Source organism: Hemitrygon akajei, chromosome 14, assembly GCF_048418815.1.
Source record: "Hemitrygon akajei chromosome 14, sHemAka1.3, whole genome shotgun sequence".
Lineage (NCBI taxonomy): Eukaryota > Metazoa > Chordata > Chondrichthyes > Myliobatiformes > Dasyatidae > Hemitrygon > Hemitrygon akajei.
The window spans coordinates 38,973,854-38,999,042 of NC_133137.1; the positions used below are offsets into that span (position 1 = coordinate 38,973,854).

At 52.0% G+C, this 25,189-nt stretch overlaps 1 protein-coding gene across 1 annotated transcript in view; it reads right to left on the bottom strand.

Annotated features, from left to right (window-relative positions):
• Positions 1–25,189, bottom strand: part of sgsm1a (small G protein signaling modulator 1a) — a 185,368-nt gene that overhangs the window by 56,136 nt on the left and 104,043 nt on the right. The window contains exons 12-15 of the mRNA XM_073065888.1: positions 22,961–23,090; positions 22,051–22,189; positions 19,243–19,307; positions 14,962–15,107 (exon numbers count right to left, since the gene is read on the bottom strand). Coding sequence (XP_072921989.1) covers positions 14,962–15,107; positions 19,243–19,307; positions 22,051–22,189; positions 22,961–23,090 — 480 coding nt within the window. The remainder of the gene's footprint in view (positions 1–14,961; positions 15,108–19,242; positions 19,308–22,050; positions 22,190–22,960; positions 23,091–25,189) is intronic.

Here is a 25,189-nt window from a genome sequence, read left to right on the forward strand (position 1 = left end):
TGGCCTGCGTGCTTTTATTGTATCCGCCTCCGCCGCCTCGTGACCTTGCCTGTGTGCTTTTATTGTATCCGCCTCCACCATCGCCTCGTGACCTGGCCTGCGTGCTTTTATTGTATCCGCCTCCACCACCGCCTCGTGACCTTGCCTGCGTGCTTTTATTGTATCCGCCTCCGCCGCCTCGTGACCTTGCCTGCGTGCTTTGATTGTATCCGCCTCCACCATCGCCTCGTGACCTGGCCTGCGTGCTTTTATTGTATCCGCCTCCGCCGCCTCGTGACCTTGCCTGCGTGCTTTTATTGTATCCGCCTCCGCCGCCTCGTGACCTTGCCTGCGTGCTTTTATTGTATCCACCTCTACCACCGTCGCCTCGTGACCTTGCCTGCGTGCTTTTATTGTATCCGCCTCCGCCGCCTCGTGACCTTGCCTGCGTGCTTTTATTGTATCCGCCTCCACCACCATCGCCTCGTGACCTTGCCTGCGTGCTTTTAGTGTATCCCCCTCCACCATCGCCTCGTGACCTGGCCTGCGTGCTTTTAGTGTATCCCCCTCCACCATCGCCTCGTGACCTTGCCTGCGTGCTTTTAGTGTATCCGCCTCCACCATCGTCATCTCGTGACCTTGCCTGTGTGCTTTTATTGTATCCGCCTCCGCCGCCTCGTGACCTTGCCTGCGTGCTTTTATTGTATCCACCTCTACCACCGTCATCTCGTGACCTTGCCTGCGTGCTTTTATTGTATCCGCCTCCACCATCGCCTCGTGACCTTGCCTGCATGCTTTTATTGTATCCGCCTCCGCCGCCTCGTGACCTTGCCTGCGTGCTTTTATTGTATCCGCCTCCACCATCGTCATCTCGTGACTTTGCCTGTGTGCTTTTATTGTATCCGCCTCCGCCGCCTCGTGACCTTGCCTGCGTGCTTTTATTGTATCCACCTCTACCACCGTCATCTCGTGACCTTGCCTGCGTGCTTTTATTGTATCCGCCTCCGCCGCATCGTGACCTTGCCTGCGTGCTTTTATCGTATCCACCTCTACCACCGTCATCTCGTGACCTTGCCTGCGTGCTTTTATCGTATCCACCTCTACCACCGTCATCTCGTGACCTTGCCTGCGTGCTTTTATTGTATCCGCCTCCACCGTCGCCTCGTGACCTTGCCTGCGTGCTTTTATCGTATCCACCTCTACCACCGTCATCTCGTGACCTTGCCTGCGTGCTTTTATTGTATCCGCCTCCACCATCGCCTCGTGACCTTGCCTGCGTGCTTTTATTGTATCCACCTCCACCATCGCCTCGTGACCTGGCCTGCGTGCTTTTATTGTATCCGCCTCCACCGTCGCCTCGTGACCTGGCCTGCGTGCTTTTATTGTATCCGCCTCCACCGTCGCCTCGTGACCTTGCCTGCGTGCTTTTATTGTATCCGCCTCTGCCGCCTCGTGACCTTGCCTGCGTGCTTTTATTGTATCCGCCTCCACCATCGCCTCGTGACCTGGCCTGCGTGCTTTTATTGTATCCGCCTCCACCATCGCCTCGTGACCTTGCCTGCGTGCTTTTATTGTATCCGCCTCCACCGTCGCCTCGTGACCTTGCCTGCGTGCTTTTATTGTATCCGCCTCTGCCGCCTCGTGACCTTGCCTGCGTGCTTTTATTGTATCCGCCTCCACCATCGCCTCGTGACCTTGCCTGCGTGCTTTTATTGTATCCGCCTCCACCATCGCCTCGTGACCTGTCCTGCGTGCTTTTATTGTATCCGCCTCCACCATCGCCTCGTGACCTTGCCTGCGTGCTTTTATTGTATCCACCTCTACCACCGTCATCTCGTGACCTTGCCTGCGTGCTTTTATTGTATCCGCCTCCACCATCGCCTCGTGACCTGTCCTGCGTGCTTTTATTGTATCCGCCTCCACCATCGCCTCGTGACCTTGCCTGCGTGCTTTTATCGTATCCGCCTCCACCATCGCCTCGTGACCTGGCCTGCGTGCTTTTATTGTATCCGCCTCCACCACCGCCTCTTGACCTTGCCTGCGTGCTTTTATTGTATCCGCCTCCACCATCGCCTCGTGACCTTGCCTGCGTGCTTTTATTGTATCCGCCTCCACCGTCGCCTCGTGACCTTGCCTGCGTGCTTTTATTGTATCCGCCTCTGCCGCCTCGTGACCTTGCCTGCGTGCTTTTATTGTATCCGCCTCCGCCGCATCGTGACCTTGCCTGCGTGCTTTTATTGTATCCGCCTCCACCACCATCGCCTCGTGACCTTGCCTGCGTGCTTTTAGTGTATCCCCCTCCACCATCGCCTCGTGACCTGGCCTGCATGCTTTTAGTGTATCCCCCTCCACCATCGCCTCGTGACCTTGCCTGCGTGCTTTTATTGTATCCGCCTCCGCCGCCTCGTGACCTTGCCTGCGTGCTTTTATTGTATCCGCCTCCGCCGCCTCGTGACCTGGCCTGCGTGCTTTTAGTGTATCCGCCTCCACCATCGCCTCGTGACCTTGCCTGCGTGCTTTTATTGTATCCGCCTCCGCCGCCTCGTGACCTTGCCTGCGTGCTTTTATTTATCCGCCTCCACCATCGCCTCGTGACCTGGCCTGCGTGCTTTTAGTGTATCCCCCTCCACCATCGCCTCGTGACCTTGCCTGCGTGCTTTTATTGTATCCGACTCCACCACCGTCGCCTCGTGACCTTGCCTGCGTGCTTTTATTGTATCCGCCTCCACCATCGCCTCGTGACCTGGCCTGCGTGCTTTTATTGTATCCGCCTCCGCCGCCTCGTGACCTTGCCTGCGTGCTTTTATTGTATCCGCCTCCGCCGCCTCGTGACCTTGACTGCGTGCTTTTATTGTATCCGCCTCCGCCGCCTCGTGACCTTGCCTGCGTGCTTTTATTGTATCCGCCTCCACCACCATCGCCTCGTGACCTTGCCTGCGTGCTTTTATTGTATCCGCCTCCACCATCGCCTCGTGACCTTGCCTGCGTGCTTTTATTGTATCCGCCTCCACCATCGCCTCGTGACCTTGCCTGCGTGCTTTTATTGTATCCGCCTCCACCATCGCCTCGTGACCTTGCCTGCGTGCTTTTATTGTATCCGCCTCCACCATCGCCTCGTGACCTTGCCTGCGTGCTTTTATTGTATCCGCCTCCACCATCGCCTCGTGACCTTGCCTGCGTGCTTTTATTGTATCCGCCTCCACCATCGCCTCGTGACCTGGCCTGCGTGCCTTTATTGTATCCGCCTCCGCCGCCTCGTGACCTTGCCTGCGTGCTTTTATTGTATCCGCCTCCACCATCGCCTCGTGACCTGGCCTGCGTGCTTTTATTGTATCCGCCTCCGCCGCCTCGTGACCTTGCCTGTGTGCTTTTATTGTATCCGCCTCCACCATCGCCTCGTGACCTGGCCTGCGTGCTTTTATTGTATCCGCCTACACCACCGCCTCGTGACCTTGCCTGCGTGCTTTTATTGTATCCGCCTCCGCCGCCTCGTGACCTTGCCTGCGTGCTTTTATTGTATCCGCCTCCACCATCGCCTCGTGACCTGGCCTGCGTGCTTTTATTGTATCCGCCTCCGCCGCCTCGTGACCTTGCCTGCGTACTTTTATTTTATCCGCCTCCACCGCCTCGTGACCTTGCCTGCGTGCTTTTATTGTATCCACCTCTACCACCGTCGCCTCGTGACCTTGCCTGCGTGCTTTTATTGTATCCGCCTCCGCCGCCTCGTGACCTTGCCTGCGTGCTTTTATTGTATCCGCCTCCACCACCATCGCCTCGTGACCTTGCCTGCGTGCTTTTAGTGTATCCCCCTCCACCATCGCCTCGTGACCTGGCCTGCGTGCTTTTAGTGTATCCGCCTCCACCATCGCCTCGTGACCTTGCCTGCGTGCTTTTAGTGTATCCGCCTCCACCATCGCCTCGTGACCTTGCCTGCGTGCTTTTATTGTATCCGCCTCCGCCGCCTCGTGACCTCTCCTGCGTGCTTTTATTGTATCCGCCTCCACCATCGCCTCGTGACCTGGCCTGCGTGCTTTTAGTGTATCCCCCTCCACCATCGCCTCGTGACCTTGCCTGCGTGCTTTTATTGTATCCGCCTCCACCATCGCCTCGTGACCTGGCCTGCGTGCTTTTAGTGTATCCCCCTCCACCATCGCCTCGTGACCTTGCCTGCGTGCTTTTAGTGTATCCGCCTCCACCATCGCCTCGTGACCTTGCCTGCGTGCTTTTAGTGTATCCCCCTCCACCATCGCCTCGTGACCTTGCCTGTGTGCTTTTATTGTATCCGCCTCCACCATCGCCTCGTGACCTTGCCTGCGTGCTTTTAGTGTATCCCCCTCCACCATCGCCTCGTGACCTTGCCTGTGTGCTTTTATTGTATCCGCCTCCACCATCGTCATCTCGTGACTTTGCCTGTGTGCTTTTATTGTATCCGCCTCCGCCGCCTCGTGACCTTGCCTGCGTGCTTTTATTGTATCCACCTCTACCACCGTCATCTAGTGACCTTGCCTGAGTGCTTTTATTGTATCCGCCTCCACCATCGCCTCGTGACCTTGCCTGTGTGATTTTATTGTATCCGCCTCCACCGTCGCCTCGTGACCTTGCCTGCGTGCTTTTATCGTATCCACCTCTACCACCGTCATCTCGTGACCTTGCCTGCGTGCTTTTATTGTATCCGCCTCCACCATCGCCTCGTGACCTTGCCTGCGTGCTTTTATTGTATCCACCTCCACCATCGCCTCGTGACCTGGCCTGCGTGCTTTTATTGTATCCGCCTCCACCGTCGCCTCGTGACCTGGCCTGCGTGCTTTTATTGTATCCGCCTCCACCGTCGCCTCGTGACCTTGCCTGCGTGCTTTTATTGTATCCGCCTCTGCCGCCTCGTGACCTTGCCTGCGTGCTTTTATTGTATCCGCCTCCACCATCGCCTCGTGACCTGGCCTGCGTGCTTTTATTGTATCCGCCTCCACCATCGCCTTGTGACCTTGCCTGCGTGCTTTTATTGTATCCGCCTCCACCGTCGCCTCGTGACCTTGCCTGCGTGCTTTTATTGTATCCGCCTCTGCCGCCTCGTGACCTTGCCTGCGTGCTTTTATTGTATCCGCCTCCACCATCGCCTCGTGACCTTGCCTGCGTGCTTTTATTGTATCCGCCTCCACCATCGCCTCGTGACCTGTCCTGCGTGCTTTTATTGTATCCGCCTCCACCATCGCCTCGTGACCTTGCCTGCGTGCTTTTATTGTATCCACCTCTACCACCATCGCCTCGTGACCTTGCCTGCGTGCTTTTAGTGTATCCCCCTCCACCATCGCCTCGTGACCTGGCCTGCATGCTTTTAGTGTATCCCCCTCCACCATCGCCTCGTGACCTTGCCTGCGTGCTTTTATTGTATCCGCCTCCGCCGCCTCGTGACCTTGCCTGCGTGCTTTTATTGTATCCGCCTCCGCCGCCTCGTGACCTGGCCTGCGTGCTTTTAGTGTATCCGCCTCCACCATCGCCTCGTGACCTTGCCTGCGTGCTTTTATTGTATCCGCCTCCACCATCGTCATCTCGTGACCTTGCCTGCGTGCTTTCATTGTATCCGCCTCCGCCGCCTCGTGACCTTGCCTGCGTGCTTTTATTGTATCCGCCTCCGCCGCCTCGTGACCTTGCCTGCGTGCTTTTATTGTATCCGCCTCCACCATCGTCATCTCGTGACCTTGCCTGCGTGCTTTTATTGTATCCGCCTCCGCCGCCTCGTGACCTTGCCTGCGTGCTTTTATTGTATCCCCCTCCACCATCGCCTCGTGACCTGGCCTGCGTGCTTTTAGTGTATCCCCCTCCACCATCGCCTCGTGACCTTGCCTGCGTGCTTTTATTGTATCCCCCTCCACCATCGCCTCGTGACCTTGCCTGCGTGCTTTTATTGTATGCCCCTCCACCATCGCCTCGTGACCTTGCCTGCGTGCTTTTATTGTATCCCCCTCCACCATCGCCTCGTGACCTGGCCTGCGTGCTTTTATTGTATCCCCCTCCACCATCGCCTCGTGACCTGGCCTGCGTGCTTTTATTGTATCCGCCTCCACCATCGCCTCGTGACCTGGCCTGCGTGCTTTTAGTGTATCCCCCTCGACCATCGCCTCGTGACCTTGCCTGCGTGCTTTTATTGTATCCGCCTCCACCATCGCCTCGTGACCTGGCCTGCGTGCTTTTAGTGTATCCGCCTCCACCACCGCCTCGTGACCTTGCCTGTGTGCTTTTATTGTATCCGCCTCCGCCGCCTCGTGACCTTGCCTGCGTGCTTTTATTGTATCCGCCTCCGCCGCCTCGTGACCTTGCCTGCGTGCTTTTATTGTATCCGCCTCCGCCGCCTCGTGACCTTGCCTGCGTGCTTTTATTGTATCCGCCTCCGCCGCCTCGTGATCTTGCCTGCGTGCTTTTATTGTATCCGCCTCCGCCGCCTCGTGACCTTGCCTGCGTGCTTTTATTGTATCCGCCTCCGCCGCCTCGTGACCTTGACTGCGTGCTTTTATTATATCCGACTCCACCATCGCCTCGTGACCTTGCCTGCGTGCTTTTATTGTATCCGCCTCCACCATCGCCTCGTGACCTGGCCTGCGTGCTTTTATTGTATCCGCCTCCGCCGCCTCGTGACCTTGCCTGTGTGCTTTTATTGTATCCGCCTCCACCATCGCCTCGTGACCTGGCCTGCGTGCTTTTATTGTATCCGCCTCCACCACCGCCTCGTGACCTTGCCTGCGTGCTTTTATTGTATCCGCCTCCGCCGCCTCGTGACCTTGCCTGCGTGCTTTGATTGTATCCGCCTCCACCATCGCCTCGTGACCTGGCCTGCGTGCTTTTATTGTATCCGCCTCCGCCGCCTCGTGACCTTGCCTGCGTGCTTTTATTGTATCCGCCTCCGCCGCCTCGTGACCTTGCCTGCGTGCTTTTATTGTATCCACCTCTACCACCGTCGCCTCGTGACCTTGCCTGCGTGCTTTTATTGTATCCGCCTCCGCCGCCTCGTGACCTTGCCTGCGTGCTTTTATTGTATCCGCCTCCACCACCATCGCCTCGTGACCTTGCCTGCGTGCTTTTAGTGTATCCCCCTCCACCATCGCCTCGTGACCTGGCCTGCGTGCTTTTAGTGTATCCCCCTCCACCATCGCCTCGTGACCTTGCCTGCGTGCTTTTAGTGTATCCGCCTCCACCATCGTCATCTCGTGACCTTGCCTGTGTGCTTTTATTGTATCCGCCTCCGCCGCCTCGTGACCTTGCCTGCGTGCTTTTATTGTATCCACCTCTACCACCGTCATCTCGTGACCTTGCCTGCGTGCTTTTATTGTATCCGCCTCCACCATCGCCTCGTGACCTTGCCTGCATGCTTTTATTGTATCCGCCTCCGCCGCCTCGTGACCTTGCCTGCGTGCTTTTATTGTATCCGCCTCCACCATCGTCATCTCGTGACTTTGCCTGTGTGCTTTTATTGTATCCGCCTCCGCCGCCTCGTGACCTTGCCTGCGTGCTTTTATTGTATCCACCTCTACCACCGTCATCTCGTGACCTTGCCTGAGTGCTTTTATTGTATCCGCCTCCACCATCGCCTCGTGACCTTGCCTGTGTGATTTTATTGTATCCGCCTCCACCGTCGCCTCGTGACCTTGCCTGCGTGCTTTTATCGTATCCACCTCTACCACCGTCATCTCGTGACCTTGCCTGCGTGCTTTTATTGTATCCGCCTCCACCATCGCCTCGTGACCTTGCCTGCGTGCTTTTATTGTATCCACCTCCACCATCGCCTCGTGACCTGGCCTGCGTGCTTTTATTGTATCCGCCTCCACCGTCGCCTCGTGACCTGGCCTGCGTGCTTTTATTGTATCCGCCTCCACCGTCGCCTCGTGACCTTGCCTGCGTGCTTTTATTGTATCCGCCTCTGCCGCCTCGTGACCTTGCCTGCGTGCTTTTATTGTATCCGCCTCCACCATCGCCTCGTGACCTGGCCTGCGTGCTTTTATTGTATCCGCCTCCACCATCGCCTCGTGACCTTGCCTGCGTGCTTTTATTGTATCCGCCTCCACCGTCGCCTCGTGACCTTGCCTGCGTGCTTTTATTGTATCCGCCTCTGCCGCCTCGTGACCTTGCCTGCGTGCTTTTATTGTATCCGCCTCCACCATCGCCTCGTGACCTTGCCTGCGTGCTTTTATTGTATCCGCCTCCACCATCGCCTCGTGACCTGTCCTGCGTGCTTTTATTGTATCCGCCTCCACCATCGCCTCGTGACCTTGCCTGCGTGCTTTTATTGTATCCACCTCTACCACCGTCATCTCGTGACCTTGCCTGCGTGCTTTTATTGTATCCGCCTCCACCATCGCCTCGTGACCTGTCCTGCGTGCTTTTATTGTATCCGCCTCCACCATCGCCTCGTGACCTTGCCTGCGTGCTTTTATCGTATCCGCCTCCACCATCGCCTCGTGACCTGGCCTGCGTGCTTTTATTGTATCCGCCTCCACCACCGCCTCTTGACCTTGCCTGCGTGCTTTTATTGTATCCGCCTCCACCATCGCCTCGTGACCTTGCCTGCGTGCTTTTATTGTATCCGCCTCCACCGTCGCCTCGTGACCTTGCCTGCGTGCTTTTATTGTATCCGCCTCTGCCGCCTCGTGACCTTGCCTGCGTGCTTTTATTGTATCCGCCTCCGCCGCATCGTGACCTTGCCTGCGTGCTTTTATTGTATCCGCCTCCACCACCATCGCCTCGTGACCTTGCCTGCGTGCTTTTAGTGTATCCCCCTCCACCATCGCCTCGTGACCTGGCCTGCATGCTTTTAGTGTATCCCCCTCCACCATCGCCTCGTGACCTTGCCTGCGTGCTTTTATTGTATCCGCCTCCGCCGCCTCGTGACCTTGCCTGCGTGCTTTTATTGTATCCGCCTCCGCCGCCTCGTGACCTGGCCTGCGTGCTTTTAGTGTATCCGCCTCCACCATCGCCTCGTGACCTTGCCTGCGTGCTTTTATTGTATCCGCCTCCGCCGCCTCGTGACCTTGCCTGCGTGCTTTTATTTATCCGCCTCCACCATCGCCTCGTGACCTGGCCTGCGTGCTTTTAGTGTATCCCCCTCCACCATCGCCTCGTGACCTTGCCTGCGTGCTTTTATTGTATCCGACTCCACCACCGTCGCCTCGTGACCTTGCCTGCGTGCTTTTATTGTATCCGCCTCCACCATCGCCTCGTGACCTGGCCTGCGTGCTTTTATTGTATCCGCCTCCGCCGCCTCGTGACCTTGCCTGCGTGCTTTTATTGTATCCGCCTCCGCCGCCTCGTGACCTTGACTGCGTGCTTTTATTGTATCCGCCTCCGCCGCCTCGTGACCTTGCCTGCGTGCTTTTATTGTATCCGCCTCCACCACCATCGCCTCGTGACCTTGCCTGCGTGCTTTTATTGTATCCGCCTCCACCATCGCCTCGTGACCTTGCCTGCGTGCTTTTATTGTATCCGCCTCCACCATCGCCTCGTGACCTTGCCTGCGTGCTTTTATTGTATCCGCCTCCACCATCGCCTCGTGACCTTGCCTGCGTGCTTTTATTGTATCCGCCTCCACCATCGCCTCGTGACCTTGCCTGCGTGCTTTTATTGTATCCGCCTCCACCATCGCCTCGTGACCTTGCCTGCGTGCTTTTATTGTATCCGCCTCCACCATCGCCTCGTGACCTGGCCTGCGTGCCTTTATTGTATCCGCCTCCGCCGCCTCGTGACCTTGCCTGCGTGCTTTTATTGTATCCGCCTCCACCATCGCCTCGTGACCTGGCCTGCGTGCTTTTATTGTATCCGCCTCCGCCGCCTCGTGACCTTGCCTGTGTGCTTTTATTGTATCCGCCTCCACCATCGCCTCGTGACCTGGCCTGCGTGCTTTTATTGTATCCGCCTACACCACCGCCTCGTGACCTTGCCTGCGTGCTTTTATTGTATCCGCCTCCGCCGCCTCGTGACCTTGCCTGCGTGCTTTTATTGTATCCGCCTCCACCATCGCCTCGTGACCTGGCCTGCGTGCTTTTATTGTATCCGCCTCCGCCGCCTCGTGACCTTGCCTGCGTACTTTTATTTTATCCGCCTCCACCGCCTCGTGACCTTGCCTGCGTGCTTTTATTGTATCCACCTCTACCACCGTCGCCTCGTGACCTTGCCTGCGTGCTTTTATTGTATCCGCCTCCGCCGCCTCGTGACCTTGCCTGCGTGCTTTTATTGTATCCGCCTCCACCACCATCGCCTCGTGACCTTGCCTGCGTGCTTTTAGTGTATCCCCCTCCACCATCGCCTCGTGACCTGGCCTGCGTGCTTTTAGTGTATCCGCCTCCACCATCGCCTCGTGACCTTGCCTGCGTGCTTTTAGTGTATCCGCCTCCACCATCGCCTCGTGACCTTGCCTGCGTGCTTTTATTGTATCCGCCTCCGCCGCCTCGTGACCTCTCCTGCGTGCTTTTATTGTATCCGCCTCCACCATCGCCTCGTGACCTGGCCTGCGTGCTTTTAGTGTATCCCCCTCCACCATCGCCTCGTGACCTTGCCTGCGTGCTTTTATTGTATCCGCCTCCACCATCGCCTCGTGACCTGGCCTGCGTGCTTTTAGTGTATCCCCCTCCACCATCGCCTCGTGACCTTGCCTGCGTGCTTTTAGTGTATCCGCCTCCACCATCGCCTCGTGACCTTGCCTGCGTGCTTTTAGTGTATCCCCCTCCACCATCGCCTCGTGACCTTGCCTGTGTGCTTTTATTGTATCCGCCTCCACCATCGCCTCGTGACCTTGCCTGCGTGCTTTTAGTGTATCCCCCTCCACCATCGCCTCGTGACCTTGCCTGTGTGCTTTTATTGTATCCGCCTCCGCCACCTCGTGACCTTGCCTGCGTGCTTTTATTGTATCCGCCTCCGCCGCCTCGTGACCTGGCCTGCGTGCTTTTATTGTATCCGCCTCCGCCGCCTCGTGACCTTGCCTGCGTGCTTTTATTGTATCCGCCTCCGCCGCCTCGTGACCTTGCCTGCGTGCTTTTAGTGTATCCGCCTCCACCATCGCCTCGTGACCTGGCCTGCGTGCTTTTATTGTATCCGCCTCCGCCGCCTCGTGACCTTGCCTGCGTGCTTTTATTGTATCCGCCTCCACCATCGTCATCTCGTGACCTTGCCTGCGTGCTTTTATTGTATCCGCCTCCGCCGCCTCGTGACCTTGCCTGCGTGCTTTTATTGTATCCGCCTCCACCATCGTCATCTCGTGACCTTGCCTGCGTGCTTTTATTGTATCCGCCTCCGCCGCCTCGTGACCTTGCCTGCGTGCTTTTATTGTATCCCCCTCCACCATCGCCTCGTGACCTGGCCTGCGTGCTTTTAGTGTATCCCCCTCCACCATCGCCTCGTGACCTTGCCTGCGTGCTTTTATTGTATCCCCCTCCACCATCGCCTCGTGACCTTGCCTGCGTGCTTTTATTGTATCCCCCTCCACCATCGCCTCGTGACCTTGCCTGCGTGCTTTTATGGTATCCCCCTCCACCATCGCCTCGTGACCTGGCCTGCGTGCTTTTATTGTATCCCCCTCCACCATCGCCTCGTGACCTGGCCTGCGTGCTTTTATTGTATCCGCCTCCACCATCGCCTCGTGACCTGGCCTGCGTGCTTTTAGTGTATCCCCCTCGACCATCGCCTCGTGACCTTGCCTGCGTGCTTTTATTGTATCCGCCTCCACCATCGCCTCGTGACCTGGCCTGCGTGCTTTTAGTGTATCCGCCTCCACCACCGCCTCGTGACCTTGCCTGTGTGCTTTTATTGTATCCGCCTCCGCCGCCTCGTGACCTTGCCTGCGTGCTTTTATTGTATCCGCCTCCGCCGCCTCGTGACCTTGCCTGCGTGCTTTTATTGTATCCGCCTCCGCCGCCTCGTGACCTTGCCTGCGTGCTTTTATTGTATCCGCCTCCGCCGCCTCGTGATCTTGCCTGCGTGCTTTTATTGTATCCGCCTCCGCCGCCTCGTGACCTTGCCTGCATGCTTTTATTGTATCCGCCTCCGCCGCCTCGTGACCTTGACTGCGTGCTTTTATTGTATCCGACTCCACCATCGCCTCGTGACCTTGCCTGCGTGCTTTTATTGTATCCGCCTCCACCATCGCCTCGTGACCTGGCCTGCGTGCTTTTATTGTATCCGCCTCCGCCGCCTCGTGACCTTGCCTGTGTGCTTTATTGTATCCGCCTCCACCATCGCCTCGTGACCTGGCCTGCGTGCTTTTATTGTATCCGCCTCCACCACCGCCTCGTGACCTTGCCTGCGTGCTTTTATTGTATCCGCCTCCGCCGCCTCGTGACCTTGCCTGCGTGCTTTGATTGTATCCGCCTCCACCATCGCCTCGTGACCTGGCCTGCGTGCTTTTATTGTATCCGCCTCCGCCGCCTCGTGACCTTGCCTGCGTGCTTTTATTGTATCCGCCTCCGCCGCCTCGTGACCTTGCCTGCGTGCTTTTATTGTATCCACCTCTACCACCGTCGCCTCGTGACCTTGCCTGCGTGCTTTTATTGTATCCGCCTCCGCCGCCTCGTGACCTTGCCTGCGTGCTTTTATTGTATCCGCCTCCACCACCATCGCCTCGTGACCTTGCCTGCGTGCTTTTAGTGTATCCCCCTCCACCATCGCCTCGTGACCTGGCCTGCGTGCTTTTAGTGTATCCCCCTCCACCATCGCCTCGTGACCTTGCCTGCGTGCTTTTAGTGTATCCGCCTCCACCATCGTCATCTCGTGACCTTGCCTGTGTGCTTTTATTGTATCCGCCTCCGCCGCCTCGTGACCTTGCCTGCGTGCTTTTATTGTATCCACCTCTACCACCGTCATCTCGTGACCTTGCCTGCGTGCTTTTATTGTATCCGCCTCCACCATCGCCTCGTGACCTTGCCTGCATGCTTTTATTGTATCCGCCTCCGCCGCCTCGTGACCTTGCCTGCGTGCTTTTATTGTATCCGCCTCCACCATCGTCATCTCGTGACTTTGCCTCTGTGCTTTTATTGTATCCGCCTCCGCCGCCTCGTGACCTTGCCTGCGTGCTTTTATTGTATCCACCTCTACCACCGTCATCTCGTGACCTTGCCTGAGTGCTTTTATTGTATCCGCCTCCACCATCGCCTCGTGACCTTGCCTGTGTGATTTTATTGTATCCGCCTCCACCGTCGCCTTGTGACCTTGCCTGCGTGCTTTTATCGTATCCACCTCTACCACCGTCATCTCGTGACCTTGCCTGCGTGCTTTTATTGTATCCGCCTCCACCATCGCCTCGTGACCTTGCCTGCGTGCTTTTATTGTATCCACCTCCACCATCGCCTCGTGACCTGGCCTGCGTGCTTTTATTGTATCCGCCTCCACCGTCGCCTCGTGACCTGGCCTGCGTGCTTTTATTGTATCCGCCTCCACCGTCGCCTCGTGACCTTGCCTGCGTGCTTTTATTGTATCCGCCTCTGCCGCCTCGTGACCTTGCCTGCGTGCTTTTATTGTATCCGCCTCCACCATCGCCTCGTGACCTGGCCTGCGTGCTTTTATTGTATCCGCCTCCACCATCGCCTCGTGACCTTGCCTGCGTGCTTTTATTGTATCCGCCTCCACCGTCGCCTCGTGACCTTGCCTGCGTGCTTTTATTGTATCCGCCTCTGCCGCCTCGTGACCTTGCCTGCGTGCTTTTATTGTATCCGCCTCCACCATCGCCTCGTGACCTTGCCTGCGTGCTTTTATTGTATCCGCCTCCACCATCGCCTCGTGACCTGTCCTGCGTGCTTTTATTGTATCCGCCTCCACCATCGCCTCGTGACCTTGCCTGCGTGCTTTTATTGTATCCGCCTCCACCATCGCCTCGTGACCTTGCCTGCGTGCTTTTATTGTATCCGCCTCCACCATCGCCTCGTGACCTGTCCTGCGTGCTTTTATTGTATCCGCCTCCACCATCGCCTCGTGACCTTGCCTGCGTGCTTTTATTGTATCCGCCTCCACCATCGCCTCGTGACCTGGCCTGCGTGCTTTTATCGTATCCGCCTCCACCATCGCCTCGTGACCTGGCCTGCGTGCTTTTATTGTATCCGCCTCCACCACCGCCTCTTGACCTTGCCTGTGTGCTTTTATTGTATCCGCCTCCGCCGCCTCGTGACCTTGCCTGCGTGCTTTTATTGTATCCGCCTCCGCCGCCTCGTGACCTTGCCTGCGTGCTTTTATTGTATCCGCCTCCGCCGCCTCGTGACCTTGCCTGCGTGCTTTTATTGTATCCGCCTCCACCGCCGCCTCGTGACCTTGCCTGCGTGCTTTTATTGTATCCGCCTCCACCATCGCCTCGTGACCTTGCCTGCGTGCTTTTATTATATCCGCCTCCGCCACCGTCGCCTCGTGACCTTGCCTGCGTGCTTTTATTGTATCCGCCTCCGCCGCCTCGTGACCTTGCCTGCGTGCTTTTATTGTATCCGCCTCCGCCACCGTCGCCTCGTGACCTTGCCTGCGTGCTTTTATTGTATCCGCCTCCGCCGCCTCGTGACCTTGCCTGCGTGCTTTTATTGTATCCGCCTCCGCCACCGTCGCCTCGTGACCTTGCCTGCGTGCATTTATCGTATCCGCCACCACCACCATCGCCTTTTGTCCTTGCCTGTGTGCTTTATTCATATCCGCCCCAACCTCCACCGCCTCGTGACCTTCCCTGCTTGCTCTTACACATTCAGTTGCTGTCACATTGTGGATTAGACGTTTGCTTTAACCAGGTGTACAAGTGTACCTAATAAAGTGGCCAGTGTGTCTGAACAATGTTTTATACAACTGCAACATGAATTACCCAATTTCTCCCCATTTCCTCATCATCTCTACCACTCATCTACCCACACGGCCAATATCCTACCAACCAAACATGGAGACCCTCAAGATCCAAAGAAAGATATTAAATGCTGGTCATGTCTGAAGGGCCAATCTGACTCTGCTCTACAACCTCGTTTCTGCCCCTCCTTCACCACTCACCCTTCTGTCCCGGAGGAAGCTGTGCCAAGTCTCTCTGGTGAGGCCAGAGCCTGCGTTGGAGGGCGCCACTGGACTGATGATGGTGTGGTTGACCAGCGCGGACAGGTGTGTCCTCACAGTGGAGAGGTGTCTGCAGTAGGCCAGCCCTGAGAAGCAGAACAAGGCACAGGAGCTCTCAGCCAACAATTGCATTTACATTTCCATCCCTGGTCAATAGCATTAGATGTACTGTACAATCACATTGGTGCATCCTACCCTCCTTCAGACCCCCATTCCCTCTGACCTCAACCGGACAATGTGCTCAAGGTGAGGTCTCTGTGCAAATGGACAGATAGAACAGTACAGCACAGTACATGACCTCCAACCCAGAATATTGTGCCAACCCTTTAACCTACTCAAAGCTTGATCTAACTGTACCATCCTGCATAGAAATGCATTTCTCCATTTTTCTTTCAGACATGTGCCAATCTAACATTTCTTAAATGTACCTAACGTATCTGCCTCTACCACAACTCCTGGGAGCATGTTCCATGCTCTTAACCACTCTCCATTAAAAAAAAACTACCTTAGACTTTCCTCCAAATGCCTTAAGATTATGCCCCCTCATATTTGCCATTTCTTCTGTGAGAAAACGTTTCTGGCTTTCCACTTGGCTTATCACCTTGTGCACCTCAATCAAGTCATCTCTCATCCTCCTTCACACCAAAGAAAAAATCCCTAGCTCGCTCAACCTATCCTCATAAGACATGCTCTCCAATCCAGACAGCATCCTGGTAAATCACTTCAGCAGCCTCTCTAAAGCTTCCACTTCTTTCCTATAATGATGTGAGCAGAACTGATCACAGGTATGGTCTAACCAGAGGTTTACAACATTATCTCATGGACTGGACTAATCCCATTTTGATTCCCTACATTCCTATCAACACCCCCCAGATTCCACCATTCACCTACACATGGGGGGCAATGTACAGCAGCCAATTAACCCTCCGACTCTCACATCCCTGGTATGTGGCTCATATTAACCCTCCAACCCGCACGTCCTTGATATGTGGGAGAAATTAACCCTCTGACCTGCACGTCCCTGGTAACATGGGAGAAACTAATCCACCAACCCCCACATCCCTGGTATGTGGGAGAAATTAATCCTCCAACCTTGACTGCACAGGATCGAACCCGGGTCATGGAGCTATGAGGCAGCAGCTCTGTTCACTGCAGCATCGTGCCAACCCTTATTTGCAAAAACTCTTCACATCCAAGCAACACACACAAAACGTTGGAAGAAAACAACAGGCCAAACAGCATCTATGGAAAAGAGTAAACAGTCGACGGTTCGGGCCAAGACCCTTCATCAGGACTGGAGAAAGAAGATGAGAAGTCAGAGTAAAAAGGTGGGGGGAGGGTAGGAAGAAATACCAGGTGGTAGGTGACAGGTGAAACCAGGAGGGGGAGGGGTGAAGTAAAGAGCTGGGAAGTCGATTGGTGAAAGAAATAAAGGGCTGGAGAAGGGAGAATCTAACAGCAGAGGGCAGAAAGCCATGGAAGAAAGAGAAGGGGTGGAGCACTTTCTTACAAGTTTTGGCATGTCACCTAGAACTTCTGTAGATGCACAGTGGTGATGGGCAAGTAAGAAGAGAAAGTGAGAGAGGGTAAAGGGGATGGGGAATGGTGAAGGGGGGGCATTACTGGAAGTTTGAGAAATTGACGTTCATGCCATCAGGTTGGAGGCTACCTATTTGGAATATAAGGTGTTGCTCCTCCAACCTGAGTGTGGCCTCATCACAACAGCAGAGGATGCCATGGACTGACATGTCGGAATGGGAATGGGAAGTGGAATTGAAATGGGTGGCTACAGGGTGATCCTGCTTTTTCAGGCGGACAGAGCGTAGGTGCTCGGCAAAGCAGACTCCCAATCTACATCAGGTCTCACCAATATACAGGAGGCCACACAGGGAACACCAGACACAGTAATTGACCCTAACAGACTCGCAGGTGAAGTGCCGCCTCACCTGGAAGGACTGTTTGAGACTTTGAATGGCAGTGAAGGAGGAGGTGTAGGGGCAGGTAAAGCACGTGTTCTGTTTGCAAGGATAAGTGCCAGGAGGAAGATCAGTGGGGAGGGATGAATGGACGTGGGAGTCACATTGGAAGCGATCCCTGTAGAAAGCAGAAAGTGGGAGAGGGAAAGATGTGCTTGGTGGTGGGATCCAGTTGGAAGTGGTGGAAGTTATGGAGAATGGTAGGACAAATATGATGACAGAATATAGTATTAATGGTAAAACTCTTGGCAGTGTGGAGGATCAGAGGGATCTTGGGGTCCGAGTCCATAGGACACTCAAAGCTGCTGCACAGGTTGACTCTGTGGTTAAGAAGGCATACAGTATATTGGCCTTCGCCAATCATGGAACTGAATTTAGGAGCCGAGAGGTAATGTTGCAGCTATATAGGACCCTGATCAACCCTACTTGGAGTTCTGTGCTCAATTCTGGTCGCCTCACTACAGGAAGAATGCGGAAACCATAGAAAGGGCTCAGAGGGGACTTACAAGGATGTTGCCTAGATTGGGGAGCGTGCCTTATGAGAATAGGTTGAGTAAACTCAGCCTTTTCTCCTTGGAGTGACAGAGGATGAGAGGTGACGATAGAGGTGTACAAGATAATGAGAGGCAATGTGTGGATAGTCAGAGGCTTTTTCCCAGTGCTGAAATGGCTAGCACGAGAGGGCATAGTTTTAAGGTGCTTAGAAGTAGGTACAGAGGAGATGTCAGGGTTAAGTTTTTTTATGCAGAGAGTGGAGTGCACAGAATGGGCTGCCGGCAACAGTGGTGGAGACAATAGGGTCTTTTAAGAGACTCCTGGATAGTTAGATGGAGCTTAGAAAAATAGAGTGTTATGGGTAAGCCTAGGTAGTTCTGGGGTAAGGACATGTTCAGCACAGCTTTGTGGGACAAAGGGCCTGTATTGTGCTGTAGGTTTTCTATGTTTTCTAATTATATGCTGGACAGGGAGGCTGGTGGGTAGGTAGGTGAAGACAAGAGTAACCCTATCCCTGATGGGGTGGCGGGAGTATGGGTGAGCGATGTGCGTGCAACAGAAGATGGAAGAGATGCAGTTGAGAGCAGTACTGATGGTGAAGAAAGGGAAGCCCCTTCCTTTGAAGAAGCAAGACATTTCCTTAGTTCTGGAATGAAAAGCCTCATCCTGAGAGCAGATACAGTGGAGACAGAGGAATTGAGAGAAAGGGATGGCGTTTTTACAAGTCATGGAGTGGGCAGAGGTATAGTCCAGGTAGCTGAGAGAGTCAGTGGGTTTATAATAGATGTTACGAGAAAAGCTGCCTCCACAGACAGAGACAGAGATCGAGAAAGGGAGGGAGGTATCGGAAATGGACCAGATAAATTTCAGGGCAGGGTGGAAGGTGTGGGCAAAGTTGATGAGCTCCACGTGGATACAGAACAGGCTTGGAACATAGACTGTTCCATATAGCTGACAAAAATGCAGGCAGAGCTGGTACCCATGCCAGTGTCCACGGCTACACCTTTTGTTTGAAAAAAGTGGCAGGAGCCGAAGGACAAATTATTAAGAGTGAGGACAAGTACCGCTAGGCAGAGGATTCCAGTTAATTTCCTTGTGGAAAAGGCCAAAATAACTGGAAGACAGGATGTTGATTTGCAAACTGAAAGACAGAGTGACAGAACTGGGAGCTCAATGCACAGCAACTCAAGGAAGGACATCATAGCAGCATCCATCATCAGACAACCTCACTACCTGAGTACATCTCAGTCCTCCCCACCACTGAGCACCTCTACATGGAGCGCTATCGTAAGAAAGCAGCATCCATCATTAGGGACCCCCACCACCCAGGACATGATCTCTTCTCACTGCTGCCATCAGGAAGAAGGTACAGGAGCCTCAGGACTCACATCACCAGGTTCACGAACTATTACTACCCCTCAACTATCAGGGTCCTGAACCAGAGGGGATAACTTCACTCAGCTTCGCTTGCCCCATCATTGAAATGTTCCCACAATCTATGGACTCATTTTCAAGGATATCTTATGTTCTCAATACTTATTGCTTATTTATTTTTATAATTATTTCTTTCTTTTTGTATTTGCACAGTTTGTGGTCTTTTGGACACTGGTTGAACACAAGTTCGTGTGGTCTTTCATTGACTCTGTTATGGTTATTATTCTATTATGGATTTATTGAGTATGCCCACAAGACAAAGAATCCCAGTGTTTTATAAGTTGGCATATATGTACTTTGATAACTTTGAACTTACATCCATAGAATGCTCTGGACAGGATCTGGTACTTCATATTGTCGCAAAGCATCTTCAGCGGTGCCCTGGTGGGAGAATGGAGAAAAGATCAGAGCAACTCTATTTTGTTTGCCTCTACTTTCTTACATGTTTCGGCATGTCACCTAGAACTTCTATAGATGCACAGTGGAGAATATCCTGACTGGTTGTATCATGGCCTGGAATGGATACAACATTTCCCAAGAATGGAAAAGTCTGTAGGAAGTGGTGGATACTGCCACGTCCAATACAGACATAGCTCTCCCCACCGTTGAGTACATTCACAAGGAGTGCAATGTCAGACAGACAGACATACTTTATTGATCCTGAGGGAAATTGGGTTTCGTTACAGTCGCACCAACCAAGGATAGTGTAGAAATATAGCAATATAAAACCATAAATAATTAAATAATAATAAGTAAATTAAGCCAAGTCCAGGACCAGCCTATTGGCTCAGGGTATCTGACATTCCGAGGGAGGAGCTGTAAAGTTTGATGGCCACAGGCAGGAATCACTTCCTACGACACTCAGTGTTGCATCTCGGTGGAATGAGTCTCTGGCTGAACGTACTCCTATGCCTAACTAGTGCATTATAGAGTGGATGGGAGACATTGTCCAAGATGGCATGCAACTTGGACAGCATCCTCTTTTCAGACACCACCGTCAGAGAGTCCAGTTCCACCCCCACAACATCACTGGCCTTACGAAAGAAAGCAGCATCCATCATCAAAGCCCCCACCATCCAGGCTCAGTTCTCTTCAGGCTAATTACAGGAGCCTTAGATCCCACACAACTAGTTTTGGGAACAATTATTACCCTACAACCATCAAGGCTCTCGAACCAGCATGGATAACTTCATTCACCACAATGAGCCTCAGGTCCCACCCCACCAGGTTCAGGAACAGTTATTACCCTACAACCATCAGGCTCCTGAACCAGTGTGGATAACTTCACTCACCACAATGAGCCTCAGGTCCCACCCCACCAGGTTCAGGAACAGTTATTACCCTACAACCATCAGGCTCCTGAACCAGTGTGGATAACTTCACTCACCACAATGAGCCTCCGGTCCCACCCCACCAGGTTCAGGAACAGTTATTACCCTACAACCATCAGGCTCCTGAACCAGTGTGGATAACTTCACTCACCACTACTCTGAATGGATTCCACAACCTACAGACTCATTTTCAAGAACTCTACAACTCATCTTCTCAGTATTACTTGCTTTTATTTGCACAGTTTGTCTTCTTTTGCACATTGGTTGTTTGTCAGTCTTTCATGAATTCCATTGTGTTTCTTTATTTTACTGTAAATGTCTGCAAGAAAATGAATCTCATGGTAGTACGTGGTGACATATTTGTAAATTGGTAATAAATTTACTTTGACTAAACCCATGACCTGGAAAAATCATCATCACATCGAAGGGGCAGACACCATCATGGCTTGTATCAGTACAAAACCACTCTTCTCACTGCCACCATTGGGCAGGGATACAGACGTCTTGGGTCTCACACCACCAAGTTCAGCAATGTTACCCTACAACCATCAGGCTCCTGAGCCGGGGTGGATAGGATAGGTTCATTCACCACTGCTCCAAACTGATTCTACGACCTACAGACTCACTTTCACATACTCTTTGCAACTCATGATCTCAGTATTACTTTTATCTGCCCAGTTTGCCTACTTTTTCCATTTTGTTTGTCAGATTTTGTCTGTTTATGCATAGTTTTTCATAAAATTCTATTGTGTTTCATTTATCCCGTAAATGCTGCAAGAAAATGAATCACGAGGTAGTTCATTGTAACCTATACCTACTTTAATAATAAATTTACTTTAACATTTGAACTTGAAATGAGGGTCAGGCTAAGACTTCAACAATCCTTCAACACCGTCAGCCACCCACCGTTTTATAGCCTGACGTTGGCTCAGTAAGCCAAACTGTTCTGATCAAACATGTCCTTGTGATTCATGACACACTGCACCCAGAGACAGAGCCAACCGCACAGCGTGCTTCAGTGTCACGGCTGGTAGGGCCGCTGCCTCAGTGACAGTGCGAGTCTGTCTGTGGGAGGCTGCACATTCTCCCTGTGGCCGTGTGGGTTTCCTCCCACATCCCAACATGTCTGGCTGGCCACTGCAAACTCTCCCTGGAGTGGAAGAATCGAGGAAGTCAATCAGGGCCTTCAAAGGGTAATTGGAGAAGCACATGGGGAGAGAATAATTTGCAGTGCTGATGGGGAATGGAACTATTTGAACTGTTCTGCTGGGAGGTGAGATAGATTTATGGGCGAAGGGCCATCTTAACCACTCTGTGCTACCACTGAATGATACATTTAGGATGCAAGGTTAGCAACAATCTGCTGAGGCAACCTCGGGGTTGGGGACGTGAGCATGGGTAGGGGGAGGGCTGTCAGCGTTTTGGGTCAAAGCTTTACATCAAGGTGGAATTTAATGTTTTGTTTTATAGGGGCGGCACACTAGTGTAATAGTTAGTGAATGACCCGGGTTCAATTCCTACCACTATCTGTAAGGAGTCTGTACATTCTTTCTCTCACATTCCAAAGACGAACGGAAATAACAGGTTAATTGGTCATATGAGTGTAACTGGGCAGTGCAAGCTTGAAGGGCCTGTTACTGTGCTGTGTCTCTAGCTAGACAGATACTGGCCAGTTTTTCTAGACCTCTTGGAGAAGCTGTGCAGGCTTTCCCTCAAACAGTGGAGAATTCCATCTATAATATTATTATTCGAACCCGTCCCCAGCCACCCACACGTTCCATTCCCAGCCGTACCTCTCATGATTGCAGCCATTGGATGGCCCTCCGTCGGATGAGCCACTCTGGGAGCACGAGGAGCAGGAGGACTTCCGGACATTTGGCTGCCACATGAGGGGGATGCCGCCCCCCTGAACATCCATCAAGTCTTGCGGGACTGCAAACAGAGACAAGAACCAAGCGTAAGCCGCTAGTTGCCAGCCTCCAGGGAGTGAATCAACTGGGCACAAGGAAGAGGATGCAAGCAACACTGGGAACAGCGTGATCATGGGTTGACACAGGAAATCAGCCTCCATCATCAAGGAAGCACAATATCCAAGCCATGCTCTCTTCTTGCTGTTGTCACTGGGAAGGAGGAACAGAAGCCTCAGGTCCCACTCCACCAACTTCCAGAACAGTTACTACCCTTCAACTACCAGGGTAACTTGGCTTACCTCAACACTGAACTGACTCACAGCTGACTCACTTTCAAAGGCTCTACAACTCACTTTCTCAGAATTATTGGTAGGTACCTAATTAATTAGCCAAGGCGTCAATGGTTACGGGGAGACTGCAGGAGCATGGGGTTGAGAGGGATAATAAATCAGTCCATGATTGAATGGCAAAGCAGATTTGATGGGCCAGATGGCTTACTTCTTCTCCTATGTCTGATCTAGATATGTTGGTTGAGAATACTTGACTTCATAAGCCACAGTATAAAATGTGATCTTAAGGAGTGAAGTGGCTAACTCATCTTTGCAAGAACCCTCCTTCTGAGCAGACCTAGACATCAATTACTAAAGACTACACCAGTCTAGTTCCAAAGACACCATATTCCTGCAAGAAGAACACAAGCAGTGAGCAGCAGTCCAACAACTCTTAGCTGACCCACCTAATACCAGACTCCTTGGGACTGGTTCACAGACTGGCTTATCTGGTGATAACTTACCGATCTCGGGGTTGGTGCCTGGGAAGATTATTCTGAAAACGTAGTCTGTCGCCTCCTCCTCCTCCTTGTCAGAGTTGGACTCAGCAGATCCCGGGGGGCTTCTTTTCCGCAGCTTTGGGAAGACCTTGCCCTGGAACCGAAAGTACAGAAAGGTGCCACTAGACCAACTAAGCCAGCTTGAGTTTTTAAAGTGACCAGTCTACAGTTCAGCAACATTTGCAATGTTCTTCATTAAATCCCTTTGCACACAAAGGGGATTAAAAGTCCCAAATCTGCAAATGTACAACAGCTTGTATTAGTTCAAAAGGCAATAATGCACGCAATGAATTCTTTATTGCTAACTCTGAATATGCACGAAAGGGTATTTAACAGAGAGCAGCACACTATCATAAGGTACGCAGCCAAGTGATTAAGGCGAGTCAGCAGAAGACGCTCATGGAGTGAGCACTGTTTCAGATTCGCTCCATAACCTTTACTTTTTTTAACCTATGATCACCCTTATTTAACTTATTTTTACCTACACCAAAAGATTCTTGCTACTTTTTTGGACTTATCTTTAAGTCCATTGTGAATTTTTGAAGAAATGGCTCTTAGATCTAAAGGGCGAGAAACTGGGAAAAATCCTAACGGAAATGGAAAAAAGCAGATTGATCCTAAACGTACTGAATTGACTTATGAAATGTTATTGGAGGTCTTAAATGAAAAATTTGAAGAACGACGACAAATTTTTAAACAAGATATAAAGGCTTTTCAAGATTATATGGATAAAACGGATTCAGTAGTTAACCAGCAGCAAGTTCTAATCGCAACTCTGCAAGAAGACGCTCGGAAGCGAGATTTGATAATTGAAAAACTGGAGCAGAACTTACTTTCGGCGATTAAACAAGTGGAAACACTTAAAGCCAAGAGTGTCGACTTTGAGAATCGGTCCAGAAGACAGAACCTACGCATACTTGGTCTTCCAGAAGGTATTGAACAAGGGGACCCCTCAAAGTACTTTGCTCAACTTTTAAAGGATGCGTTCCCTTCAGTATTTCCAGACAGTCCTCCGTTACTCGATCGCGCTCACAGAATTATGCGTCGATCAACAAGTGCTTCAGCTAAACCACTGGTTGTAATTGTCCGATTTCATTATGTGCATGGTTAAAGAGCAACTTATTCGTGTGGCTCGGCGTGTAGGGATGGTCAAATTACAAGATCACAACTTCCGTTTAGTAGAAGATTTTAGTCCAGAAGTAATGAAGGCAAGGCTTCTTTTTAAACCTCTGATGTCTGAATGTTATGAGAAAAATCTAAAACCTGCGCTCTTATACCCTGCGAAGCTCAGAATATCGCCTCCGAATGCTCCACGGCAGGTCTTTTTTTCTACATCTGAAGCGAGCAGATTTCTGAATGAGAACTTCCCTACTGTTATGGATTCTCATTCCTAATAAATGAGTGATTTTGATCATGCAAGATGGTTTTTATTTCCAAAACCAGATTTTGTTTTTGGCTATTGGTGTAGGTTTACTTTATATTTTATACTCTAGTTAAAGTTTTTTTTTGACTTACTAATCTTGTTATTTTACTTACTTCAACCACTGTACTTTATCTTTGGTTATTATTATTAATCCTTTGAAGGTGAATTTTTTTTACTAAGATGGCGGTTTCTTCTCTGAAATATTTTTGTTTTTTTTTGATTTTGCCATTTTTTTATCTCACGTCTTCTTCCTATAATGCATCACTTATCACAGTTTAAATTTTTTTTGGTGTTTGGGTTCTTAACCCGATTTATAAGTTACTAGTGATTATATTCTTTTTGTTCTTTTTACGATTAATTATATTAAGAAGTTTGGTTTTAGTATAGTGATTATTATTTCTTTAGCGTTTGAGTGGATCTTTTTTTTATCCTTTATATACGGAGTTGTCTTCTGTTGATATGGGGGTAGAGTTAGTTTCATTTTTCCTTTTTCCCAGCCTATCCCTGGCTGGGATGGTCTTTTTTCTTCTTGGGTGGGGGGTAGGAGGTCTTTTTCTAAATCTTATGGTTCTTATACTAGTTTTTTTTTAGTTTTTTCATTTGGGCTGATTTTAAACTACAAAAATGTCCGCTATGTCGTCACTTCTGGGCCCGCCCCTTATTTTTGTTCCTCTTCCGGGTGCATGAGTTCATAATTTGGTTAAACCTTTATATACCAAAGGGTTGATTTCAGAAATATGGCTCAGACTATTAATTTTGTCTCTTGGAAT